Source organism: Natator depressus, chromosome 3 (genome assembly GCF_965152275.1).
Source record: "Natator depressus isolate rNatDep1 chromosome 3, rNatDep2.hap1, whole genome shotgun sequence".
NCBI lineage: Eukaryota > Metazoa > Chordata > Testudines > Cheloniidae > Natator > Natator depressus.
The window spans coordinates 162,480,546-162,503,337 of record NC_134236.1 but is presented as its reverse complement, the minus strand read 5'-3'; the positions used below and the strand labels follow the sequence as shown (position 1 = coordinate 162,503,337).

The 22,792-nt window shown below is 41.3% G+C and overlaps 1 protein-coding gene across 5 annotated transcripts in view; it reads left to right on the top strand.

The window, feature by feature from the left end:
* MARK1 (microtubule affinity regulating kinase 1) overlaps positions 1–22,792 on the top strand; it is a 115,480-nt gene that overhangs the window by 27,270 nt on the left and 65,418 nt on the right. For all 5 annotated transcript variants that reach the window (XM_074949228.1, XM_074949227.1, XM_074949226.1 and 2 more), the window contains exon 2: positions 21,979–22,182. In XM_074949228.1, coding sequence (XP_074805329.1) covers positions 21,979–22,182 — 204 coding nt within the window. The remainder of the gene's footprint in view (positions 1–21,978; positions 22,183–22,792) is intronic.

Below are 22,792 nucleotides of genomic sequence, written 5' to 3'. Positions count from 1 at the left end.
GGATATAAAGCCTCTTTTTTTAATGCAAGGGGACTCCTTGGTGTTTGTTCCCATCATCTGTCTCTCGGAAGCTGCAGGTGATCTGCTCTTTTCCATACACATCTTCTACATTAGATTCTCTACAGATTTCTGTGTAAAAACTCATTGTAGCTTTCCAAGATCTGTAACTGTGGCAATCCAAAGTACATTAAATAGGTCACCAGAAACAATCTGGCCTTTCCTGAAATGCTGTCGCTATGCAGGGACCATTGACTGGAAGATGGAGGGTTCTGTAATGTGGATATTTCAACTAATGAATATTCTGCTATAGCCCTCTGCACATATTCTTTTAGGGTAACCACACAATGGCTAACTGAAGCTCAGACAGGACTCTCTGTGCCAGACTCCTAAAACTGGTATGTATGTATCTTTCCAGATGTTTCCTGGAAGTGCACAGCATAAATGATATAAATTAGGATCCATTTTGTCTAGAAGCCAAACTTCAGGTCACTTTTTCGTTCTAGTGACCATGCCTTTTGTCTTCATTCTTGTGGGAGAAGACACATAATTAGGGCCCTACCAAATTCACCATGAGAAACACATCCTGGACTATGAAATCTGCCAAAGAGGGGCAGGGCTGGGGGCGCCCCAGCTGGGGCTCCTACTATTCGCCATGTTCCAGCTGCTAGTCCTGGGAGGGCTGGGGAGAGGCCTCTCCCAGGACTGGGTCAGTCCCACCACTGGGAACCTCCTCCTGCTGCAGGAAGCTCCACACTCCTGCCTACTTCCTGCCCCCATTCCTTCCCAGCATGGGGGGAGGGGTCAGTGCACAGGGAGTAGCTGCGGAGACTTGCAGTTGGTGGGGGGGGAGGGAGGTCAACACTGCCCCATTCCCAAACTATGCCCATGTTAAAAAGTGTGTGGGGGGGGCATGGCCCCCAGCACCCCCGGTTCTGGTGCCAGTGGCTCCCCACTTCTACGAAGGTTCCTGTGCCCTTGGCCTTCAGCTCTACCCCCTCCCTGGCTCCGGGCCTGGCACTTGGGGGCTAAAGGCGCCTTGGGCTGGCTGTGTATGTGTGTGGGGGAACCACAGGGCCCTGGGTGGTCACCCACCTGTAAGACTGTTCCTTCCCTCCCAAAAAGTGATGACTCCCGCCCCCCCGCCCAATACCATCTGACCTTCACGTTTGTGTTGCCCGCTACTCTCTGGCTCCCCAGCTCTGAAGGCAGTGCCATTGTCGTCAGCAGCAGTGCAGAAATAAGGGTGGCAATACCACAACCTCCTACAATAGCCTTCTGGCACCGTGTCTCTTCTCCCCCCCCCCCCTCATTTGGGATAGGACCCCCATAGTTATAACACTGTGAAATTTCAGATATAAATAGCTGAAATCGTGAAATTGACAATTTTAAAAATCCTATGACTGTGAAATTGACCAACATGAACCATGAATTTGGTAGGGCCCCACACAAATTATCAAAACTCTTCATGCTCCTTATCCTGTCCTTTCGGGAACCTGAGACTGTGTGGGGATATTCTTTCTCTCCAAAACCTTAAGATTAGAATGAAGTCCTTTCACCAGCAAGGCACTCCTGTAAGTCGTCATCTTCATTGCCATCTTTATTCCATAGGGGCAAGCCTAACTTTTCCATATGTTGGTCTCCAGTCAAGTTATAACAGCAGTCCTTTTTAAAATACAAACTTTAAGTCTTACCTTACAGTAAAGGTAAAGTTCTGACTTCCCCCCACTCCCTCATTGAAGTCTGAGAATTAGAATTTCTGAGTTTTGCACTCCTGGTTCAGGATCATGTCAGATGTATGGATCTTTTCAGTAGTTTGCGAAGGCTATTTCTTAATTCCTTTTTGTCTCTCCCACCCTCCACCTTTTTATCAGACCAGAGGAGAAGTGAGCTGTCCAGAATCCCTTTTCACCTTCAGTAATGGAGCCATCACACCACTGCCCATCCTGAAATGTTGGTTTCATTCAAAACTATGCTAATTTTTAAACAATAGCTACTTACAAAATGAGAGGCAAGGAGCTCTGCCATCATGAGCTCAGGCAGTTCAGTTGTCGTGAAAGTTACATTGGATGTTGCTTGACTATTTTGAAGGCCTTTTATTTGCAACCCAGCTGAAGGAGCAAGTAGTTGAGTAGTGTAAATTGGGGAGAAGCCACAGAAGGTCAGTGTTTGTGAGGGGAGAGATGAGGTTTGTGGGGAAACCAGAGAGTTGAGGGTGGTGGAGAGCTGTCAAGGGCAGATGCAGGAGGCCAACCCCTTGGAAGAAGTCTGGGAAAACCCAGAGGTATTGTCAGGATGTGTATACTGTGGGAAGGTGAGTTTTTGATCAGAGGTTGGTTGTGTCGTTGTCTATCTCTAAAACCCAAAGGAAGTGTTTTACCAGTTGAGAGGAGGTGACGGTGGCAATTACTGTACAGCTGCGTGTTTCTAGTCCCAAACATGCTTTTTGTTACTGGCTTACAGAACTAGAGGGGGCACAGATTTTGGAGGCAATCTATGCTCTTCTGGTAGTACTAGACATGAAAAGAAATATACTGCATACTGAGGATAAAATATACACAACACACATACATGCACAGAGATAGTGAACTTTTCTAAAAAGTGTAGGAAATGCCAGCTGTTTCATATGTCTGCTAGCCCTCTGATCTGCCTGTTATGATGACATCATCAGGCTGTGTTTCCTGTTGGAATTGGCTTTCCAATGTCAGCTCTCAGGGACTCTTCATCTGCCCAAATCTTACCAATGAATTTTTGGAAACGCTTTAATTTTTTTTAAATGCAGTTTGATTAAATTTATTTTTCTGTAGCTATCTATGGTAGTAATAATTACTGCTGATTTCCTTTGTGTGGTATGGTTTCCCTGAGTTTCAGCCTTCCGTACTTTTGTCTGGTTCAGCTTGCTCTTAACACATTTTTGGTTTAAGATGAATTTATTTTTAATTCTTTTTAATCTTTCTCTTTGCAAATTTTGATTGCATAGCAGTTGCAAATCATGTTTGCAAGAACTCAGCATCTCCGGTATTCTTACTGTGTTTATCTCTTAGTGTTCAACTTGGTACTCTGTATCTACATGTTTAAAGTTCTCTTGAATTAAACTAATTCAGACAAAACTCACTGGGTTAAATTGCTAACTGACAGAGAAGAGATGACCAATTGTTGGTATGGGGTATTTAAAAAACAAACAAAAAAACACCAACCAACCAACCCACCCACAACTCTGCAGAGGAAGGATTTTTGAAATGTTTCAGTGATGCTGTAGTAAGAGTAGTTTGTTCTTTTTTTTTTTTTTTCCAGCTCTAAGAAAGAGACACTGTTTTTTAACAGGACTAATCCATACTGGGTTTCTGTCATGTGGTTATGATGTTGCAAAGCCAAAATCTTGTAGGCACTGATCCTATAGTCTGTCTCACAAATCCTTTTGAATCAATGGGAAGTCAGGGTGTGGAACGGCACAGTCGTGTGTTATCCCATTCAGTCAAAATAAAAGAAATTGAGCATAACTTAAAATGTAAATTAAAAGGCTCTCATTCTTTATTAAGTTAATATCTTTAAATGAAAATCACAGTCCTAAATAACTTTCGTTTTTATGTTTCAAATGTATAAATGCCTTAATGCAGTTCAGGTGACCTGATATTATAATATAATTGATGTGTACAAGATACATTCAGCCTTCTGTCTCAGAGTGCCTGGGGCTGAGTTGTAAACATGTCTTGTCTTGAATAGCTGTGTGATTAGAAAAGCAATTCTGTTAATTACAGGGATCTGGAAATGCTGGGCATTGCCCTGTGAAAACTATGAAAAATGTTAGAAATTTGAGGAGCTTAGATACCATATTAACAAGTGCAGGATAAAAACTTATCATTGAGTGTTGAGCAGTGACTTATCTCCAACATATGTGTATTCTTCTGGGGAAGAATTATTGTATAATTGTATTGTATAATATATAAAATATGGATTGTACTGTGTCTAGAAGCAGAAATGTGTGTTTTTTTTTCTTCAGAAACATCATGTATAATAAAATCTCATACCCGTCATGAAAGGGAAAGAAGGCTGTACAAAAGAGGTTAGGTAGAAGGGTTATTTGTTAATCTCCAACTGGCCAATACATATGGACTCAATATTTAAATTTTCCTTCATCCTTCTGTAGTTAATAAATTATGCTTTTCAAATGCTTAAGCATCAGTTAATGATATTGTCCCTTCTTGTATTTTCAGTCATGCATCAGATTTGCTGTTCTCAGAATAATTTTTGTTGCTGATAATTCAAGTCATGATCTTTTGATGGAGCTTGAAGCGCTTACATATTATGTCAACATAAAGCTTGTGCCTATATGACTGACTGACTTATAGAAAACAGTTACTTGAACAATCTTAAGGCTGTAGTCAAACTAGAAATGAAAATCTTCACTATTTGAGAATACCCTAGACCCAGTCACTGTGGTGTCATATTTAAGATGTGCTAGTCCTTTTGCTGCTTTTGAGGACTGAGTTCAGCATTTCGATCAAACTTAGTTGAGTGAGCTGGTTGTTATGAATAAGGAAACATTAAATTAATATTTATTGAGTCTCTAATAGTCTTGAGGTTCTGTTCCCCATATACAGTAGTTGTAGCCAAAGACTTATGAAAAGAATCGTGCACCAGACATTTTTAAAATATCAGCCTCAAAAGTACTGTATTAAAAAGTCCTACAAAGAAAAGCTAAGTGTGAATGTGAAAAATGGTGGGAAGGAGGGGGGAAACGACTACTGCTTTGCTTTCACTGAAGTCTGATGTGGCCCCATGTAAATGGTACAGTATTCTACAGTATCCATGTAATAAGAAAGGACTGGGGTTTGCGTTTGGTGACATGGAGGAGTACTGACATTTGAAGCACGTGATGGCTTTGAGCTCCAAGCATCTCCAGGTGGATGATTCATGGAGTTGCATTGGCACAGCTGTTGATTTCTAGACTGAGCATCATGAAGACCCTTCTAAACTTTTGCTCTGCTAGCTTCAGTTTTATTTTTATCTTGGTGAAAGAAAAATCTTTGCTTTTATGGCTGACAGTAACTTCACTAGCACCAAAGAAACAGTTATACAAAATATACTAAAATAGGAGAACAAAGAACAAGACACTCAGGAGGCTACCAGTGATGATAAAAACAAACCACAATCCTTTATGACAGATATAACCTATTTTCTTTCTTTCGTTATAAAACACCTAATACTAAATCTGCTTTGCTGCTTATTTTGTGTCAAAGTATATATAAATATGAATACTGACATTTGTCGGATAAGAGACAGTAATACTCAATTAAATCTCTTTCATTGTAGCTGTTGACAAAGGGTATTAGAGTTCGTGAGTCACACCTGAGTACAATTCATGGAATGAAACCCCAGGATAACAGAATTTTTTCTTTTCTTGCTGAAGGAACTGGAAAATAAAGACAACTCTATTTGAAAATACAATATATGAAAGAAATAAGCAGTAGGCAAAATAATTTCTGTTTTTCCAGGAATGTGTTCAAGGAGAAGTACATGATTTATCAGAAATGTTTCATCTTTAAATATCCATAAATTATACGTATCCTTGTAGAATGTTTCGGTCAAAACCCGCTTTTTTGGCTCAAGGCATAGTTTACATAAGATACTATAATAGCCGTAAGTGGACCACATTAACTATTGTCCATATAGCTCATCAGACAAACCAAACCTATTAACATTTCAGGGTAGTGCTTTGTGCAAGCTATGCAAATATATGTACTGCGCAGTCAAATTTCTTAATTAACTGTCACAATATAAGGGTTAAAGATGAAAGGAAGACCAAAGCAATATTAACAAATTTGCAATGTTTTAGTCACATCAAAGCAGAGAAACTAGGACTGGTTATATACACATTCACCTATTCTTTTGTTGTTGTATCTTAGCCTTTCTGTAATATTATGATTGATTTCAATACTTTAAATTCTGTTCAGCTTGTACTACCCCCTTTACTGTTATCAGAGCGCTTCCCAGAAGCGCATTAAACTACATGATTTAATTTCTGTTGCATGTGGGTTCATTCTTTCTCCACATACAGCTACGTTGCATGCCTCTCTTGGTGTTGTGTAGAATATATACATCACAGGCCTCCCTAGAATGGGTATAAATAACAGTGTGGTAGATGGTGAGTAAGGACATGCCTGGACCTTGTGGGAATGTACTCTGTACATAGGGTCCTACCAAATTCACAGTCCATTTTGATCAGTTTCATGGCCAGAGGGTTTTAAAATTGGTCAGTTTCAGGTTTTCAGTTGTTTACATTTGAAATTTTATGGTTTTGTAACTGTGGGGGTCCCAACCCAAAAGGTGTCCGAAGTGGGTCTCATCTCCCCCCAGAGTTGCCATTCAAGGGAAGAATAAGTCTTGTCCCTCCCCAGCCCAGCAGAGACTCGCAGCTAGGAGCCCCCTGGCTGGAGCACTTCCAGGAGCTGGGGGAGATTGGACCCACCTCCACAAGTCTCCTTAAGTTGCAGGAACCTCCCAGTGTTTCCTGCAGTAGAGGGAGGCACTCAGAGGTGGGTCTGATCTCTGCCTGAGAGCGACGGTGACCATGCAAGGGAAGGACAAGTCCTTTCCCTTACCAGCCCAGCGGGCACTTGCATCTAGGAGCCCAGTGGCGGATTAAAGATTTTGCCCCCCTAGGCCCTGAAATAATTGCTGCCCTTCTCCCCCGCCCCAGCTCACCTCCGCTCCACCTCCGCCTCGTCCCCTGGGCGTGCCTCCGGTTCCTGCTTCTCCCCACTCCCTGCCAGTGTTTGTGCTTGAAATAGCTTCGCAAAGGGGGGGGAACGCGGCATGCTCAAAACAGGAGGCGGGGCTGGGGCGGGGATTTGGGGAAGGGGACCAATGGGGGTGGGGAACAGGAGTGGGGAAGGGGTGGAATTGGAGCAGAGGGCGCGAACTGGCGCCGGGGGAAGCGGCCTCTGGCTGCTATTATAAATTTGCCGCCCCTGCAAATTTGTCGGCCTAGGCGTTAATACGCCGCTGTAGGAGCCCCCTGGCTGGGGCGCTCCCAGCAGCAAGGGGGAGATCAGATTTCATGGGGAAGGGCTTATTTCAAGGCCTGTGACACATTTTTCACGGCCCTGAAATTGATAGGGCCCTACCTATTCATCTCTCTACACACCCAAGCGCACCTCTCCTGTCTACACTGCTACTTTTAGCAGTGTAGTTTCCTACTGTCCAGCTCTGCTGGAGCCTTTCCCTGCTGCCCTCCCCTCCCCTCTGCCAGAGTCTTTCACTGACATGTGTAACTATACACTACTGTGTGTAGCTACACAGACTCTTCACACTGCCACAAGAAGTGTGGTGTAGATGTCACCTCTGAGAGGCATCTTTGAGACTATTGAGCGTCTTGAAGATAAGGACTATGACCAAGAATTTTTAAATAGTAATATATGGAAAGCCAGCATAATGAATGGAGGATAGGTTCAATGCGCTCATGGTAGCATATGTTGCTGAGGGGATGTGCAGCCATGTTCTGTGCTAGTTGGAGTTGGTGGAAGCCGATGGCTTCATGCAGAGGTAGATAATATTGCTGCAGTCCAGCCAAGAAGTGCAAAAAGGCATGTATAACTCGGGCTGGAGTTGTCAGGATTGGGTATTGTCTCCTAAGCAGCTGTGATAGAATACATTGTTTGCAGACATTGCTATGTGACAGTTTATCGCTAGTTAATATTCCAGGAGCAATTCTAAACTGCAAATCAGTATGATCACTTATGGGTGGAAGGAAACTTCAGAGTGACTGCGTAGTCTCCAAGTGTTTTTTCTCCACTGGCTGGCATAACCTCCCTCTTGCCTGGGTTCAGTTTCAACCAGTTACTCTACATCTGTGAGCTGATTTCGTCCAAGCCTTTGGGGAAGCTTGGTGATAGTGGTATTTGTAATGCTCTCAACGGTGACTCAAGACTGTGTGTATGAACCTCAGGGCAGACTGTTTAAAAAACAAAATAACCCCGCAACCCCCCCCCCCCCCCCCAAAAAAAAAAAGCACAAACTCCAACTGCACAAAGTGCAAACTCCTCAGGCACTTTAACAGCCTTAACACAGTCATAGATAGTTCCCTTGGGTACTCCATTTTGTCTTGTTATCCAGGTGAGTGTATCTCTGTGATAGAGGGGCCCTTACACCAAGAATCCCAGCAGTATTCCGCAAAGGACCAGTCACTTACCCCAGGTCAGTTGCACTTCAGGTTTCACACCAATACTACAGTAACCAATACTACAGTAAACTATATGAAGATTCCTTGAAAAGGAAATTAGAAAGTTATTTACCAGATTAAAGCAAGCAAACATAGACGCATGAATGAGTTAGTTTTTGGTTTCAAAAGGTGATATAATCAGCAAGCTCTATTTGTCCTTTAGGGCTACCCAGGCTAAGCAGCTGAGGATCTCTTGTTTGTGCCAAGAAACACCTTGCTCTCCCAGAGTCCAGGCAGCATAGAGATAGCTAGTTCCTTTTTGTCTGGGGTTTTTATTCCCCTCCTGCCATGTGCTCTGATCTGCAAACTCAGCTGATGGGAGGAGTCCACTCGCATGACTCAACTTCATGGGCAGGAGAGCAGAACAACAAGTCTTTAACCCTTTTGTTGACAATTCCTCAGTCCAGCTGTAGGGAGCGTCCAGCTGTATGATCGACCCGCAGCCTGTCTGATATCAGTGGGTCTCCTCTTTGGGAGCTGTTCGCACTAATTAACATCCTTCTCCAGAATGGCAATTCATTCAGTCACAGAGGCTCACAATAATAATCACTCCAATATTACATTGTAATATGGAACATAGATATTACAATTAAGATTAACGCATGCAGCAACTCTCAAGAATTCAGTAGTCTAAACACTTATAACTGTCATACCTATTTTATCAATATTAACCTATAAGTGAGCCAGACAGATTCCAGCTATGTGTCTGTCAGCGTCCAGCTGAGACATGGGGGACCTTGGCATGAGCTGGCAAATGGTCTGCCAGCATCACAGTATTCTCATATGTGGTGCTGTATGTCATTACATACTGTTGGCACTAAGTCCATATCTCACCAGTTCTCCTAGTGGCTTCATGATGTGGTGATGTAGTGGTGTCAGAGGTGCAGTTTCCCATCACCACTCCGTGTACCTTCAGCAAGGACTCAGACAATTTTAAATCATTATCTACCTCAAGCAAGACACTGTATCTCATGATAGACTGTCAAATGCTGTAGAGAGGACCAGTGGAGTGAGAATGGATGTCTACTCTTTCAAAGAAGAGTGGGGTGATGATCCAGTAAGACTACTAATGCTGTTTCTATTACATGTTTTGGCTTAAAACCAAATGGTGCTGAATCTAGGATTATTGGCTTTGACTAAATGAGCTTGTAGGTATCCTTTGGCTAGCTTCTGTAAGCTAGGTCAGAAATGAGCGGTTTGAAACTGAGCAGTAACTGGCTACAGTCCATGCATCTAGTGTAGGTTTCTTCAAGGTTGGTCACATTGTTCTGTGTTCTGAAGAAGAAAAGGGAGATTCTGCCACTGAATAAGTCAGTGAATGTTTTAGTCAGAAGTATCAGTTGCTTGTGACTCACTGTTGCTTTCAAAAAGGGTTGGGATCAGGACACACCTTCAAGGTGACCAATGCTTAGGGTAGCATGAAGGTGGCTGTTTGTGGCTGGTGTAGGGGGAATTGTAACCATTCAGCTTGAGAAACCTTCCCAAATGTGTGATTGTTTCAGCAAATCAGGAGGATAGTTCCATGTGTATAGTCATCCTCTTTATCCCACCTGCCGTATCAACCCAGTTTAATATTTGAAAAACTCTGGCACATATCCAGTAGACTACACACCGCCTAAAATTTTAAGTACCCAATTACAAACTCCAACTCTTCAATACAAAATGTTCATCAATATTTCCAGTAGGTTGGTTAATAATTTGTACGTTCAAATAATAATAATAATAATAATAATTAATAATTTAAAAAAACCTAAACAGAATTCTTCTCCTCTTCCCACCTGCCAATGTGTTTGTCCTCCTTCAGCCTCTCTTCCTATGAACCTCAGTCTCTCTGAAAGCATGAGAAAAGGCAGTCTTTGCAGTGTTCATGGGAGGTTAACAAATATGGGCTCTGGTGTATCAGGGATAAAAGCATATTCCAGAATTTAGGTCCCCTACATAGACCAGTGTCAGTTGCTGTTTTCTTTGTTATGGAGGCACTGGTTGAGATTCTATAACAGAACTCAACCTTTTGAGTTTAAAACAAGATTTCAACCTCTTTATTTTATGGAACTATACAGCTTATCCTCCCCAAACTTACAGCACTTACTCTTTTTTGAATACAGAATAAATTTTCTAAGAATTCACAATTAAACCAGTTAATTTGAGTTAAAATTAATTAAAAATTATTTCCTTTAAGAAATTTAGAACTTTTCCTTGTCCTGAATTGTCTTAATGGAATAACAGACACTTTAAACTTTACATATAGTTAAAATTGAAATCTTATGCATGGGCTATAATTAAAGTAAGTAGATTGTAATTAATCAGTTATTAATAATTCTTATATTTAATTGTTATGATTAGATTTTTCAAGGCTCAGATCGTCAGCTCAGTAAATCACAAGTGGGGTTACTGTGACATCAGAAATAAATCAACCAATCACCAACTTCTCTCTACAGCTAATTTGCATGCATCACTTCTGTTGGTTGTAATGATTCAATAGCGTACCGGAGACTAGACACATGTCAAATTCTCATTGGTAAATTACTTGGCTCAGTTGTCACTGCTAATTACAGATTAAGTGGCTGCATGCTGGCTTTGGCATCAGTGCTTGAAAGGTTTCAGAGTAACAGCCGTGTTAGTCTGTATTCACAAAAAGAAAAGGAGTACTTGTGGCACCTTAGAGACTAACCAGTTTATTTGAGCATAAGCTTTCATGAGCTACAGCTCACTTCATCGGATGCATCATGAAGTGAGCTGTAGCTCACGAAAGCTTATGCTCAAATAGGCTCCCCATGGCATTACAGCTTATGTTACATATGTACTGAGGCAGCATTGCCAATAGAATTGAAGTAGGAGTGCAGGGAAGCCTTTAAAGCACAAATAAGTTGAGACTCGGAGACTCTGCTTTCTCCTCTCCCTTTCTCATAGTCATAGTAACTAACTCGGGCCTCTAAACTTAATAGGTCAATTGCAAATTAAAGTCCAGATTCACCAGCACACTTGAGTTGTTTTGTGCCACTCTGGTGATATCAGGCAGTTGCAGTCCTAACTGATCTAGATAGTGTGCTTGGGCTATTCTGATACTTTGGGGCATCAGTGGTTCATGTTTCTTCCAGGATGGGTGAACATGTGCCCCAAGCACCTGACCATGGAGAATTTCTACTAGTGGTATCTGTTGGTCTGTGCCTGTGCAGCCTCATGCTCTAAACCAATGGTATGCCACCTCAACACAGGAGAAGGGTTTTTACTCCGGGTATTTCCTCATTCCCAAAAAGAAGGGGGTCTTGAAAGATGCATCTTGGATCTCAGACAACTAAATGTCTTCACACAGCATTTGAGATTCAGGATGACCATCCTGGTCTTTATGATTTCCTCTGTAAATGAAGGTGACTGGTTGTAGCTCTTGATTGGATGCCTGTTTTCCATATAGACATTCATTCAGCCCACAGGAGACTCCTGTGCTTTATGGTGGACCTAGATCATTATCAATACAGAGTAATTCCCTTTGGTCTTTTAGTGGCCTCCAGAGCATTCACAAAGGTGCTGTCCCTGGTAGCGGCATACCTGTGTTGCCAGGGCAGCCCAGTATTTCCTTACCTTTATGATGGGCTGCTCACGGTATAATTCACAGCCTCCTTCAAGCCATAGGACTTAAGTGAACCTAGAAAAATGCACTTTAGTACCAGTGCAAATTGCAGACTTTTTTGGAGTGACTCCAAACTTGATTTCAACTAGTACATATTTACGCGAAGACAGATTCCATGCTCTGAGGGACCTCCATTTTAAAATGAGCCCTCAAATGACAGGTCGATCCTACCTGGTCTTTCTAGGCCACATGGCCTCCTGCACCCATGCAGTAATTTTTCAAAACTTCATCTCGGGTGCTTCCAGGTATGGTTATGGACAGTCTATACTCTGAGCAGAAACAAACTGGACAAATGAATCTTGATCCTGCCCAGTTTCCTGGCTTCATACATCTGGTGGAAGAACAAAGACCCCATATGTATAGGGGTTCCCTTCATTCTTCCACCTACCCACCCATGAAGAGGTGGGGGTGAGGAAATATTGGGCTGCCCTGGCCTCACATGTATGCCTCCCTACTGGGTTGAGGAGCACACCTAGACGATCATGTGGATCAAGCCTCACGGTGCTAACATGAGTCCAAGCTGCGCACCAACCTTCTCAAACTGCAGTTCACAAAGCTTGCAAAATAATTCTGACCTTCATTCATGCTCAGAATGTTCTGGTCATGTTCGACAGTATGACCACACTTCATTACATAAGCTGGGAAGAGTGAGTGTGATGGTTCTTGGGTCCCCCGAACTCTGAGTCACCCTTTTAGCTCTCTGCATCAGCGAGATGGAGTCTTTCTTGTGGTAGTTGGGTGTCAGCTCCCTAGCACCACCAGCCTTTCAACCACTCAGGTACTCTTCTCTTACTATGCCACTTGGTGCACCCCATCCCCAAGCATACTTGAATTATAAGATATCTAGCCCCTGACACTGGCTACTCACAGAATTTCCAAATCCTCTGCACCCAAAGGTGCAGTGTACCCCAGTTTATCAGTTTTACCTTAAACTGCTGCTCCTGGAAACCACATAGCACTTTTGAGCACTTACGATAAAGCAGAAGTAGTAATTAAGAAAGAATAAAGATATAACTGGAGATAAGAGAGTGGTGGAAACAAGTGGTTACAATAAAAAAACATGGGTCTACTTTATTAATAGTTACCTTTACTATATTATAAAGTAGATTTCCCCCACAAGTTCAGTTTTTTGCAGAACTGGCTGGTTGCAGACAAAACAGGACCCAAGGGTTCATGAATGCCCAGCCTGCTTCTTAAGCAGTTTCCTCAGTTGACGGTTGCAGAGTGTCTTTCCACACACATGATCATACTAAAAACAGTCTTTTGTTTCTATTCACCGACAGGGTGAACCCCTGTCTTGTTGTAGAGTTTCCTTTTTATGTTTAAGTGGTTTCGACTCTGTCGTGGCCTCTGCTTGTTCTTTGTTCTAAGTCTTACTAGTGTGCAAGGCTAAGCAATTTAACCTTGCATTGCGTCACTGGCTAGAAGGGGTGTGGTGGCAACTTCCTCATACCCTAGTGGGCCATTACTGAAATATCCTGGTGACTAATCTTTTACTTTTTATTCCAAGTCCATAAAGCATACTTTAAATATAAATATATTGTTCCTTAAATGTTACCTATGCACACATGTTGCAGTGATTGAGCCTTGACAAGTTACACGCTCTCTGTAGACACTTTACATGACACCCTTTATAGAATCATAGAAATGTACGATTGGAAGGGACCTCACGAAGTCAAGCCCACTCCCCCCATACTGAGGGGGACCAGGTAAACTTAGACCATCGCAGACCAACCTGTTATTAAAAACCGCTAGTGATGTGAATTCTACAACCTCCCTTGGAGGTCTATTCCAGAGCTTAACTATCCTTATAGTTAGAAAGCTTTTCCAAATAACTAACCTAAACATCCCTTGCTGCAGATAAATTAATTACTACTTGTCCTGCCACCAGTGAACATGGAGAACAGTTGATCACAGTCCTTGTTAGAACAGCCTTTGACATATTTGAAGACTGTTATCAGGTCCCCCTTCAGTCGTCTTTCTGAAGACTAAACATGCCCAGTTTTTTTTCCCCCCAACATTTCATCATAGGTCAGGTTTTCTAAACCATATTTCATTTTTGTTGATTTCCTCTGGACTCTCTCCAGTTTGTCCACATCATTCCTAAAGTGTGGTGCCCAGAATTGGACACAGTACTACAGCTGAGGCCTCACCAGTGCCAAGTAGAGCGGGACAATTGCCCTGTTTGTCTTACACATAACGCTCCTATTAGTACACCCCAGAATGATGATAGCCATTTTCACAGCTGCATCACATTGTTGACTCATATTCAATTTGTGATCCACGAATACCACCACATTCTTTTCAGCAGTACTGCTACCAATTATCCCCCATTTTGTAATTGTGCATTTGATTTTTCCTTCATAAGTGAAGTACTTTGCATTTGTCTTTATTGAAATACATCTTGTTGAATTCAGATTCTCTCATTCACAATTCTCTCATTTGTCAAGGTCCTTTTGAATTCTAATCTTGTCCTCCAAAGTTTTTGCAGCCCATCCCAGCTTGGTGTCATCTACAAATTTTATAAGTATACTCTCGACTCCATTATCCAAATCATTTAATGAAGATACTGAATAGCATTGAACCCAGGACTGACCCCTGAAGGACCTCAGTAGATATACCCTCCCAGTTTGACAATGAACTATTGATAACTACTCTCTCAACTAGTTTTGCACTGGCCTTCTAGTAAATTCATCTGGATTGCATTTCATTAGTTTTCTTATGAGAATGTCATGTGGGGCATGGTACGTTTTAGTAAGACTTTTGACAATGTCCACACTTCCTCCCTATCCACTGATCCGGTAACCTTGTCAAAGAAAGAAATTGGGTTGGTTTGACATGATTTGTTCATGACAAATCTGTGCTGGCTAGTCCTTATAATCCTGTTATCCTCTAGGTGCTTTATGAATTGCTTCTTAAATAATTGGTTCCAGTATCTTTCCAGGAATTGAAGTTAGGCTGACTGATCTATAATTTTCTGGGTACTCTTTGTTCCCCTTTTTGAAGATAGATACTATGTCTGCCCTTCTTCAGTCCTCTGGGACCTCACCCATGGATAAATACCCTGTAAGATATGTATTTGGTGTGATGAGTTTGTCTGATCCAAGGTGAGAGCACCTTGCCAAGGGGTCTCTGTGTCACAGTTAGCTTCTGCACAAAGAGGAGGGAGACCTATTAAGCTCTGGAATTGGTGCATCTGTCACCAGATTCCCCCTCTTGGCATTGCACTGCCTGGGAATAATGAACACCTTGTCAGATAGCCTCAGAAGGGACTTTGACGGAGACCACAAGTGGAACTGTGTAACTCAGTGGTATAGAAGATTTTTCTAGCAGTTTCCCATTGTGAGACTTCTTTGTGTCCTAAGATGACAAATTATGGCAGTCTACTGTTCCTGAGCACCTTGGAGTCATGATTCCAATGGGGATGCGGTCCTAGTTCAGTGGCGGGAGCTGGTAATGTATCACTTCCCTCCCATCCATCTTTTACCCAAAATCCTGAGAAAAATCAAGCAAGACAGTGTATCTGTTGTTCTAGTGGTGCCCTGCTGGCCAAGGCAGTTTTGGTTCCCAGCTTCTTACAGATGTCAACACAACCATGCATACAAATCCTGCCATTTCTGAACCTGTTGACGTAGGACTAAGGCAAGACCAAACATCCCAACTGAGCACTCTGCAATCTGACATTCTGGTATTTGGATGGATGATGAGCTTAGAGAGGTAATGTTCAGAGAAGGGAAAATCCATCCTCAATAATATTAGAAAATCTCTTCCATTTAGGAAAATCTCTGAGATTTTCCTAGGTAGTGTCAACATCATCTCGTACCTCCAGAGGATTCAGAGAGCCCTATCTTCTTTGACTAACTTCTCTCCCTAAAGAAGTCAAGCCACTTCTCAGTTCACTGTGTGTGCATTTGGCAGTGACCAGCACCTTCCTTCCCCCAGCAGAGAACTGTTCAGTCTTCACTCACCCTGAGACTGTAAGGTTTCTGAAAGGCCCTACCAGAGCCTTCTCCTTGGAACGGAAACTGACACCAACTTGGGACTCAAATCTAGTTTTTTCAGAGCCCATGAATCCTCGTTTGAACTCTTGGCCCCCCTGCTTCCTTCTCATTTGTCCTGAAGGTGATTTTCCTGGTTGTAGTCACCCTTGCCAGAAGACTAATTGAATTTGGGGCCCTTTTGCTGGACCCTCCCTACATGGCCTTCCATAAAGAGAATGTTTCTTTGAGGTTATACTGTACTCCAAATGAATTCCAACGGTTCCCTTTGAATTCCTCCTAAATCAGGTCATACACCTACCCAAAGCCTCATGCCACCAGAGAAGACAGGAGCCTCCATTCTATGAATGTCTGTCGGGCCATAGCTTTCTATCTGAAAAGGATGAGACCCTTCAGGAGCTCTCTGAGACTTAGTTTCTGTTGCTGAATGGAGGAAAGGGGAAGCAAGCAGTCTCCCCACAGACTTTCTGAATGGATTTCAGGTTGCATTACGCTTTGTTGTGAGATCTTGGAGACACTTTCACTTCAAAGTATGAGGGCCCACTTGACCAGAACCCAACCTGACTCAATGGCTTCTTTTCAGGGTATTCCACCTCCTGGAGCTCTGTAGAGTGGCACATTGGGGCTCTATGCATATCTTTACTAGGCATTATACCCTGGTACAAGCTTCTTTAGCAGAAGCATCCATTGGCACAGCGATCCTGCAGTTAGTGGTGCAGCTTGGTTCACTGCACCCACTTCCTCAATGAATACTGATTAGGACTACAGTGGAAATATGCATAGGGACCATCACTTGGAAAAGAAAGAAAGGTTACTTAATCATTGGAGTTCTTTGAGATATGCAGTCCGGATATGTATTTCACTACCTGCTCTGCTTCAGATACTTTCCTAAGGTGATTTGTGGTAGAGAATGAACTGCAGAGGTGGTCGATCTGCGCTTCCACTTATGCCCTTGGTTGAGTGCATGAGGAGGCACGAGGAGCACTCATGGACTGACAGACGCTGCTAATTAAAAATTTCCAGTTCCGGGCACATGGTGGAACGAACATAGGGCCCAAACATCTCAAAGAACTCCAGTTACTGTAATGTAAGTAACCTTTCTGTCTGCCCTTAAAAGTTAACCTTAATTCATTTTAAAAACTCGGTACATTCTTCTTATGTGGCATTTCCATTACTGGAGGTTTGCAACCATGGTATCCCATTTTGTACAATCCCCTGCTAATCACTTTGTGAATAAATAATCCTTCTGATCCACCCAAGGCATTGTATTGTTCATCCAAGATCTCCTTTTTCTGCTCTTGTTCCTCTGCCATCAGCTTTCCCTTATAGTGCCTGTAATGTGCATTGCGTGCTGAATCCCTTAACCGAGTTTTGCATATCAGATCTTTCTTTTCATAAGATCTGACTAGGATTAATGTTAATACAATGCCTATCTTCAAATCATTAGGAATATTGCATAGTAGCATTCTCTTTGGGTGTCTTTAGTATTTGTATATGACATTTTACACACCTTTTAAAAAGTAAGGAAATTCCCAGAAACAAAGCAACATTAAAATGCAGTAAAGAATGGGAGTATATATCAGTAACATTAAAGGTTAAAAATCATTCCAAAGGCTGTTTGTAATTAGCTCCAAACCAGCATTCTAAAATCCAGGAAACTTAAGAGTTAAAGTTACACTTCAAAAGAAATCCAAACGTATTAAGGTAAGAAATGCAAATAAGGCACCTGACAAGCTTAACTCTGTCCTGTCCTGATGCCTTGGCAGGGGTGCAGGGAAGGGAATCACGTGGCTTCTAAAAATCAAGAAATTGTGCTGTTAAACTGCTGAAGGTTTTGAAATGTCCTCGGAAAGTAACTTCTTGGCCCTTTTTTCTCTTTCCTTCCTGGTTGGTTGACCAAGCTTTTAGAATTTAGAGCTTGCAAATGTATTTAGTGCCCCTGAAATGGCACTTTTTAATTATCACACAACTAGTTGATGTACAATGAACCATAAATAACAAGCACAGAGACAACAAACTCCTGCAGAATGCCAAATTCAGATTTAGATGCAGCGATTCCAAGTAATGCATATGTAATGCTTACGCTGTCTAAGCGTTTACTTGGCTCTAACTTGACTAACCTTTTTAGGCATATCCTGATTTTCTTCTTATCTGTACTTGTTTAATACTGTTCATTTAGAGGAGGTTGGTGAACACTTCAGGTTTCGTGTTCAAACTTTGCTGCAAAGTCTCCAACAAAGGAAAGCAAAAGAGAGAATAAAACAGCTGTAATCCGGGAAGGTAGTCTGATTTATTTAAATATGGAAACCCTAATAACCAGATTAAACAAAAAAACAAACACTATCTTTCACACCTTGAAAGTTCCTAGAATCACCCTTATTGGGAGATGTGTTGTCTGTTTTAGACTGTGGTCCTACATCATTTGTATGATGCTGATGTAAGATTAATAACTGTTTTCCCCGCAAAATGTGGATGAAATGACATGTCCCGTGAAGATCTCTCCACTCTGCATATTGTCTGTTCATCTACTACTCCAGCAGGTGTCTTTAAATCCCTACTCAAGGTGCACTTATCCCATGATGCCTATGGAAATTAACTCATAATGTCTAATTAGATGGCCTCTCCATATTTCTGATAGCTGTTTATAGATTAGCTTTTATCTGACACCATCTAGTTGTAGATGTTAAATGTAGAATGTAACCGTACGTTAAAATCGCTGTTAACGCTCTTCCTTTCTCCCCCAGTCTCTGTTTATACTTGCATCTAGTAAGAGATGATTCCAGCCCCGAAAAGTTGAAAATTTGCTTGTATAGCATCTAGCCCTTGGGTACAACTGTAATATAATAAGGAAGAATCTTAAAATGCTCTTTCTGCAGCCTTTCATGATGTGTGCATAATTTTTACTTTGGCTCTTATTTAACTCTATGTAAAAACATCAAGAAAGACCTGCTTACCTTCCTGTGCTAGAAGAAACGTTCTGAAGTTTTTGGCCTAGTGTCTATTTCCAAGTCTAATAGAAACATTTTTATTTAATTACATGTTTTTAAAATACACATACCATGCTATCATTTTATTAGACAAATGAGCATCTTCTGTCTTGTATATGCAACCTAAACATTACAGAATTGTGTTGACGTATAAGAATTTGAAAGTAATATTGACTATGAACTAAACAAAGTGAAAGAAATTAGTGTATTTTCACTATGCAGGTCAGTGCAAAAATTAAATGATATACTTCTAAAGCTACACCCACAATCATTTTTACTAATTTATGGTGGTGGTAGTGACATAAGTTATTTTTCTTTTAACTGATTTGATCTGGCAGCGTCCTTTTCCTTTTTCAAGGGGACTGAGGCACACACAGTTAGGCTCCTTGCAGTTTACATATTTAAATAATGCAAATTATGCAGCACTTTCACCCTTTATAGATTTTAAGGCCAGAAGGGAATGTTATGATCTGCTTTGTTCTCCTCCATAACATACACCTTAGAACGTCTTGCTTTAATTTTTGCATCAAGCACAGTAACTTCTGGTTGAAACTAGGGCGTGTTTCTTACCTATTCAGTCTTGATTTAGACTTAATGATGGATAATCTGCTGCTTTCATTGGTAAATTGCTCCATGGTTGATTACTCTTACTGTTAAAAATGTGCACATTATTTTCACTTTGAATTTGTCAACTTCCAGCCATTGGTTTTTGTTATGCTGTTGCTTGCTAGATTAAAGAGCCCACTGCTATCAGATACCTTTCTTCCTGTGTAGGGCTTAGACTGTGATCAAATCACAGAGTGAGCTTCTTAAAGTCCCTTGTTGTAAGGCATCTTTTCCGGAATTTGAATGATTTTTGTAGGTCTGTCTTTAGTCATTTCAGATTTTTCAAAGTCCGTTTTAAAGTGTGGACAGCAGAACTGGACACAGGTTTCCACTAGTAGTCTCACTAATGCAGTATACAGAGGTAATACCAACTCCCTACTTTCACTTAGTGTTCCCTTATTCAGACTTGTCCTCTCTGGGATTAACAGCACCTCTGCCCCCTCTGTTAGTTTTCCCCAAGAGCGCTCAGTTAGGTCTGAGGCCTCCAGCTGTCACCTCTGTAAGGGCTTGTCTGCACTACCCGGGAGATCGATGCCACTGCAATCTATGCAGCAGGTGTCGATTTAGCTGCTCTAGTGAAGACCTGCTAAATAGACAGCAGAGCAGTCTCCGGTCAACTCCAGTACTCCAGCTCACTGAGAAGATTAAGGCAAATTGACTGGAGAATGTCAATTCCGCCCAGGAGGTGGTACTTCTCTGCAGTTGTTTACTGTTTCCACTGATTTTGGCTCGGGAGGGAGCTCGGTAATCCTCCCCCATACAACTAGAATACAGTCCCTAGCTCACAAATGTAAACATATGTAACATTTACAGATGCACAAGTTGATGAATAAGCCTATGGACCATATTGTCTTGTGCATAACTGTCTTTTGAAGTTTCCATGCTTCCAAGGTCTCACATCTGTCCCACATACATCCAAGAATCTTGTCCCTGTTACTCACCTATCACAGTGTGAGCTCATTTCAGTTGGTTATCCACCATGACCTGTAGGTCCTCTTCAGTCTCTGCTTTACAGAATCCAGGCCCACATTCTGGGTTAAACTTACTATACGGGCAGAGACTATAGAAATAATGTAATGGTGTTCCTTACCTCGAACACTGCATTCAGCTTTGTCCTCATCTTAAATGTACAAATGTAAATTTGGATGCTCTTGAAGGAAGCAGGTGCTTCCCTACAATGTGAAGGAAAGGACTAAAGGTAGAATTCTGCCTTCCAGTACATATGTACAGCTGCCATTGGTGTTGGACAATTTGTGTGCGGGTGGAGGTAGGAAGAGTTTAACAATGACTGGTTTGGAAGGAAAAAGTAAAATGATACAAGTACACCGGCCCTCGCTAAAACGCGGGATTTGGGATCCATGCACGGTACCGCGTTAATGTGGGGACTGCTTTAAAATGAATTCCAAATAAAGTAATTAAATTTGGGATTCATGGGCACGACCGCGTTATATGCGAATTTGTGCTATATAGATGCGTGTTCTAGTGAGGATCCGGTGTACTATGCATTTTATATACCTCTATGTAAAGTGCCAGTTCAGTGCTTGCTAGCATTCTGGCTTATAACTCAAGAAGGAAATACAAAAGGCATAAGGGACCATATTTTCAAGCTGGTGCCCCCTCAGCCCAGATGTAATTTGTGCAGATATAAACGCTTGCATGTTTTTGTTTTTTTTGTGGGGGACGGGTTGTTGCGCTTTGAGGAGGGAGGAAGTGATGTCGTATGTGCAACCCCAGGAAGCAGAGGTAGCCATTTGAAGGCTGAGATATGGAGGCCCTGCAGGATCACGCTACTGACTTTCACAGTAGAACTGTGATACTGTTACTGGTGGTCAGCACAGCCTCTTTATTTCTTTGTTTTGGTGACTTATTAGCAATGGACTTAATAGATGTGGGAATATTTTTTGATAGAAAACAGTCCATTTTATTAAAACTAGGGTCCTAATAACGTCAGAATTTTTTTTTCTAGAGAAAGTGTGGAAGTACAAGTTATGAAAGTAAAAATATTCTTGGAGCAAAGCTGGCTTTTAAGATTTTATTCTCCTTCATCTCAAGTACTGTTTTAATGGAAACATTTTCAGACAAATGATAAATCCATCTTTCTTGCAATTTGCAAAAATATACTTTTTATTCATAACTTCCAGGAAAATAAGGGTGACTGTTTAAAGAGGAAAGTTCTTTTGTATTTTTTAAGGGCTCAAAGATGCTTACATCAAGATTTGATAATTAACAAATACACACTATATCACAATTTGTTCTGTTTTAATAGCACACTCTCATATTTGAAGAAAAAACTGTATATGCTTTAATGGTTTTTGATGAGTCTAAATATCACTCTTGATTACATTTAGAAGCAGCTGTAGTGCGCCTCTGAATTTCTTTCTTGATGCATAAATCAAACTTCACCTAGTGGCAACAAATCTGCTTAAGCTACAGTTGAAAATTATTGATCAAGTTTTTTAAAAATTGCGGACTCAGATTTTTACTCTTAAAATATTTTGTAACTTTTTAAAACCTGTGTGGTTTTCTTTTCTTTCTTTATAGCATACCTCTGTGGATGGATACGCTGAACCACATGTCCAGCCCACCAAATCGAGTAGCAGACAAAACATCCCCAGATGTAGAAACTCAATTACATCTACAAATGAAGAACACCCTCACATTGGAAATTATCGCTTACTGAAAACAATAGGAAAGGGAAATTTTGCCAAAGTGAAGCTGGCAAGACATGTTCTTACTGGAAGAGAAGTAAGCTTTTTGAGTATGGCTAGTGAAGTATTTTGTATTGCCTTCATGTGTAGTCTTCTAATAAATGTTCCTAACATTGTTTCCAACTGCATCCTTGATTATTGAAAGACTTGTTTAATATTGAAAAATGTAATGCAAAGAAAATAGAACCAGTCGCTGTATGTGTGAAGATAGAATTTTCATTTCTGTACTGAAAACTCTTTTCTGAAAACTTTTTTTTTTGGAGAGGCTGTATAGTTTTAAGTCAGGTATTAGGTTGTTTTTTATTATTATTTGTTCCTTTCAGGAAAAAATTTTCTTTCAGTCCTTTTCTCTTCCCACCTCACTCCCAGTCTCTCCCTCTCCCTTCTCTTTCCCTCTCTCTCCCGTTGAAAAAAATTCAGGCACCTCCAAAAGAAAACGAAAATATCTTGTTGTTGGGATCTCGACAGTGTTTCTGTGCAATGTTGCATTTTCCACAGTGCTGGAAGGAGTGTAAAACTGACTGTATGCTACTGAAGCTGCAATGGAAAGTGATAAAGCACAGTTGGATTATTATTAAGAAATTCTGCTAGATGGTGTGGAAGATAGAATGGCAAATGTGCTCATTGTACGCACACCTTTATAGCTA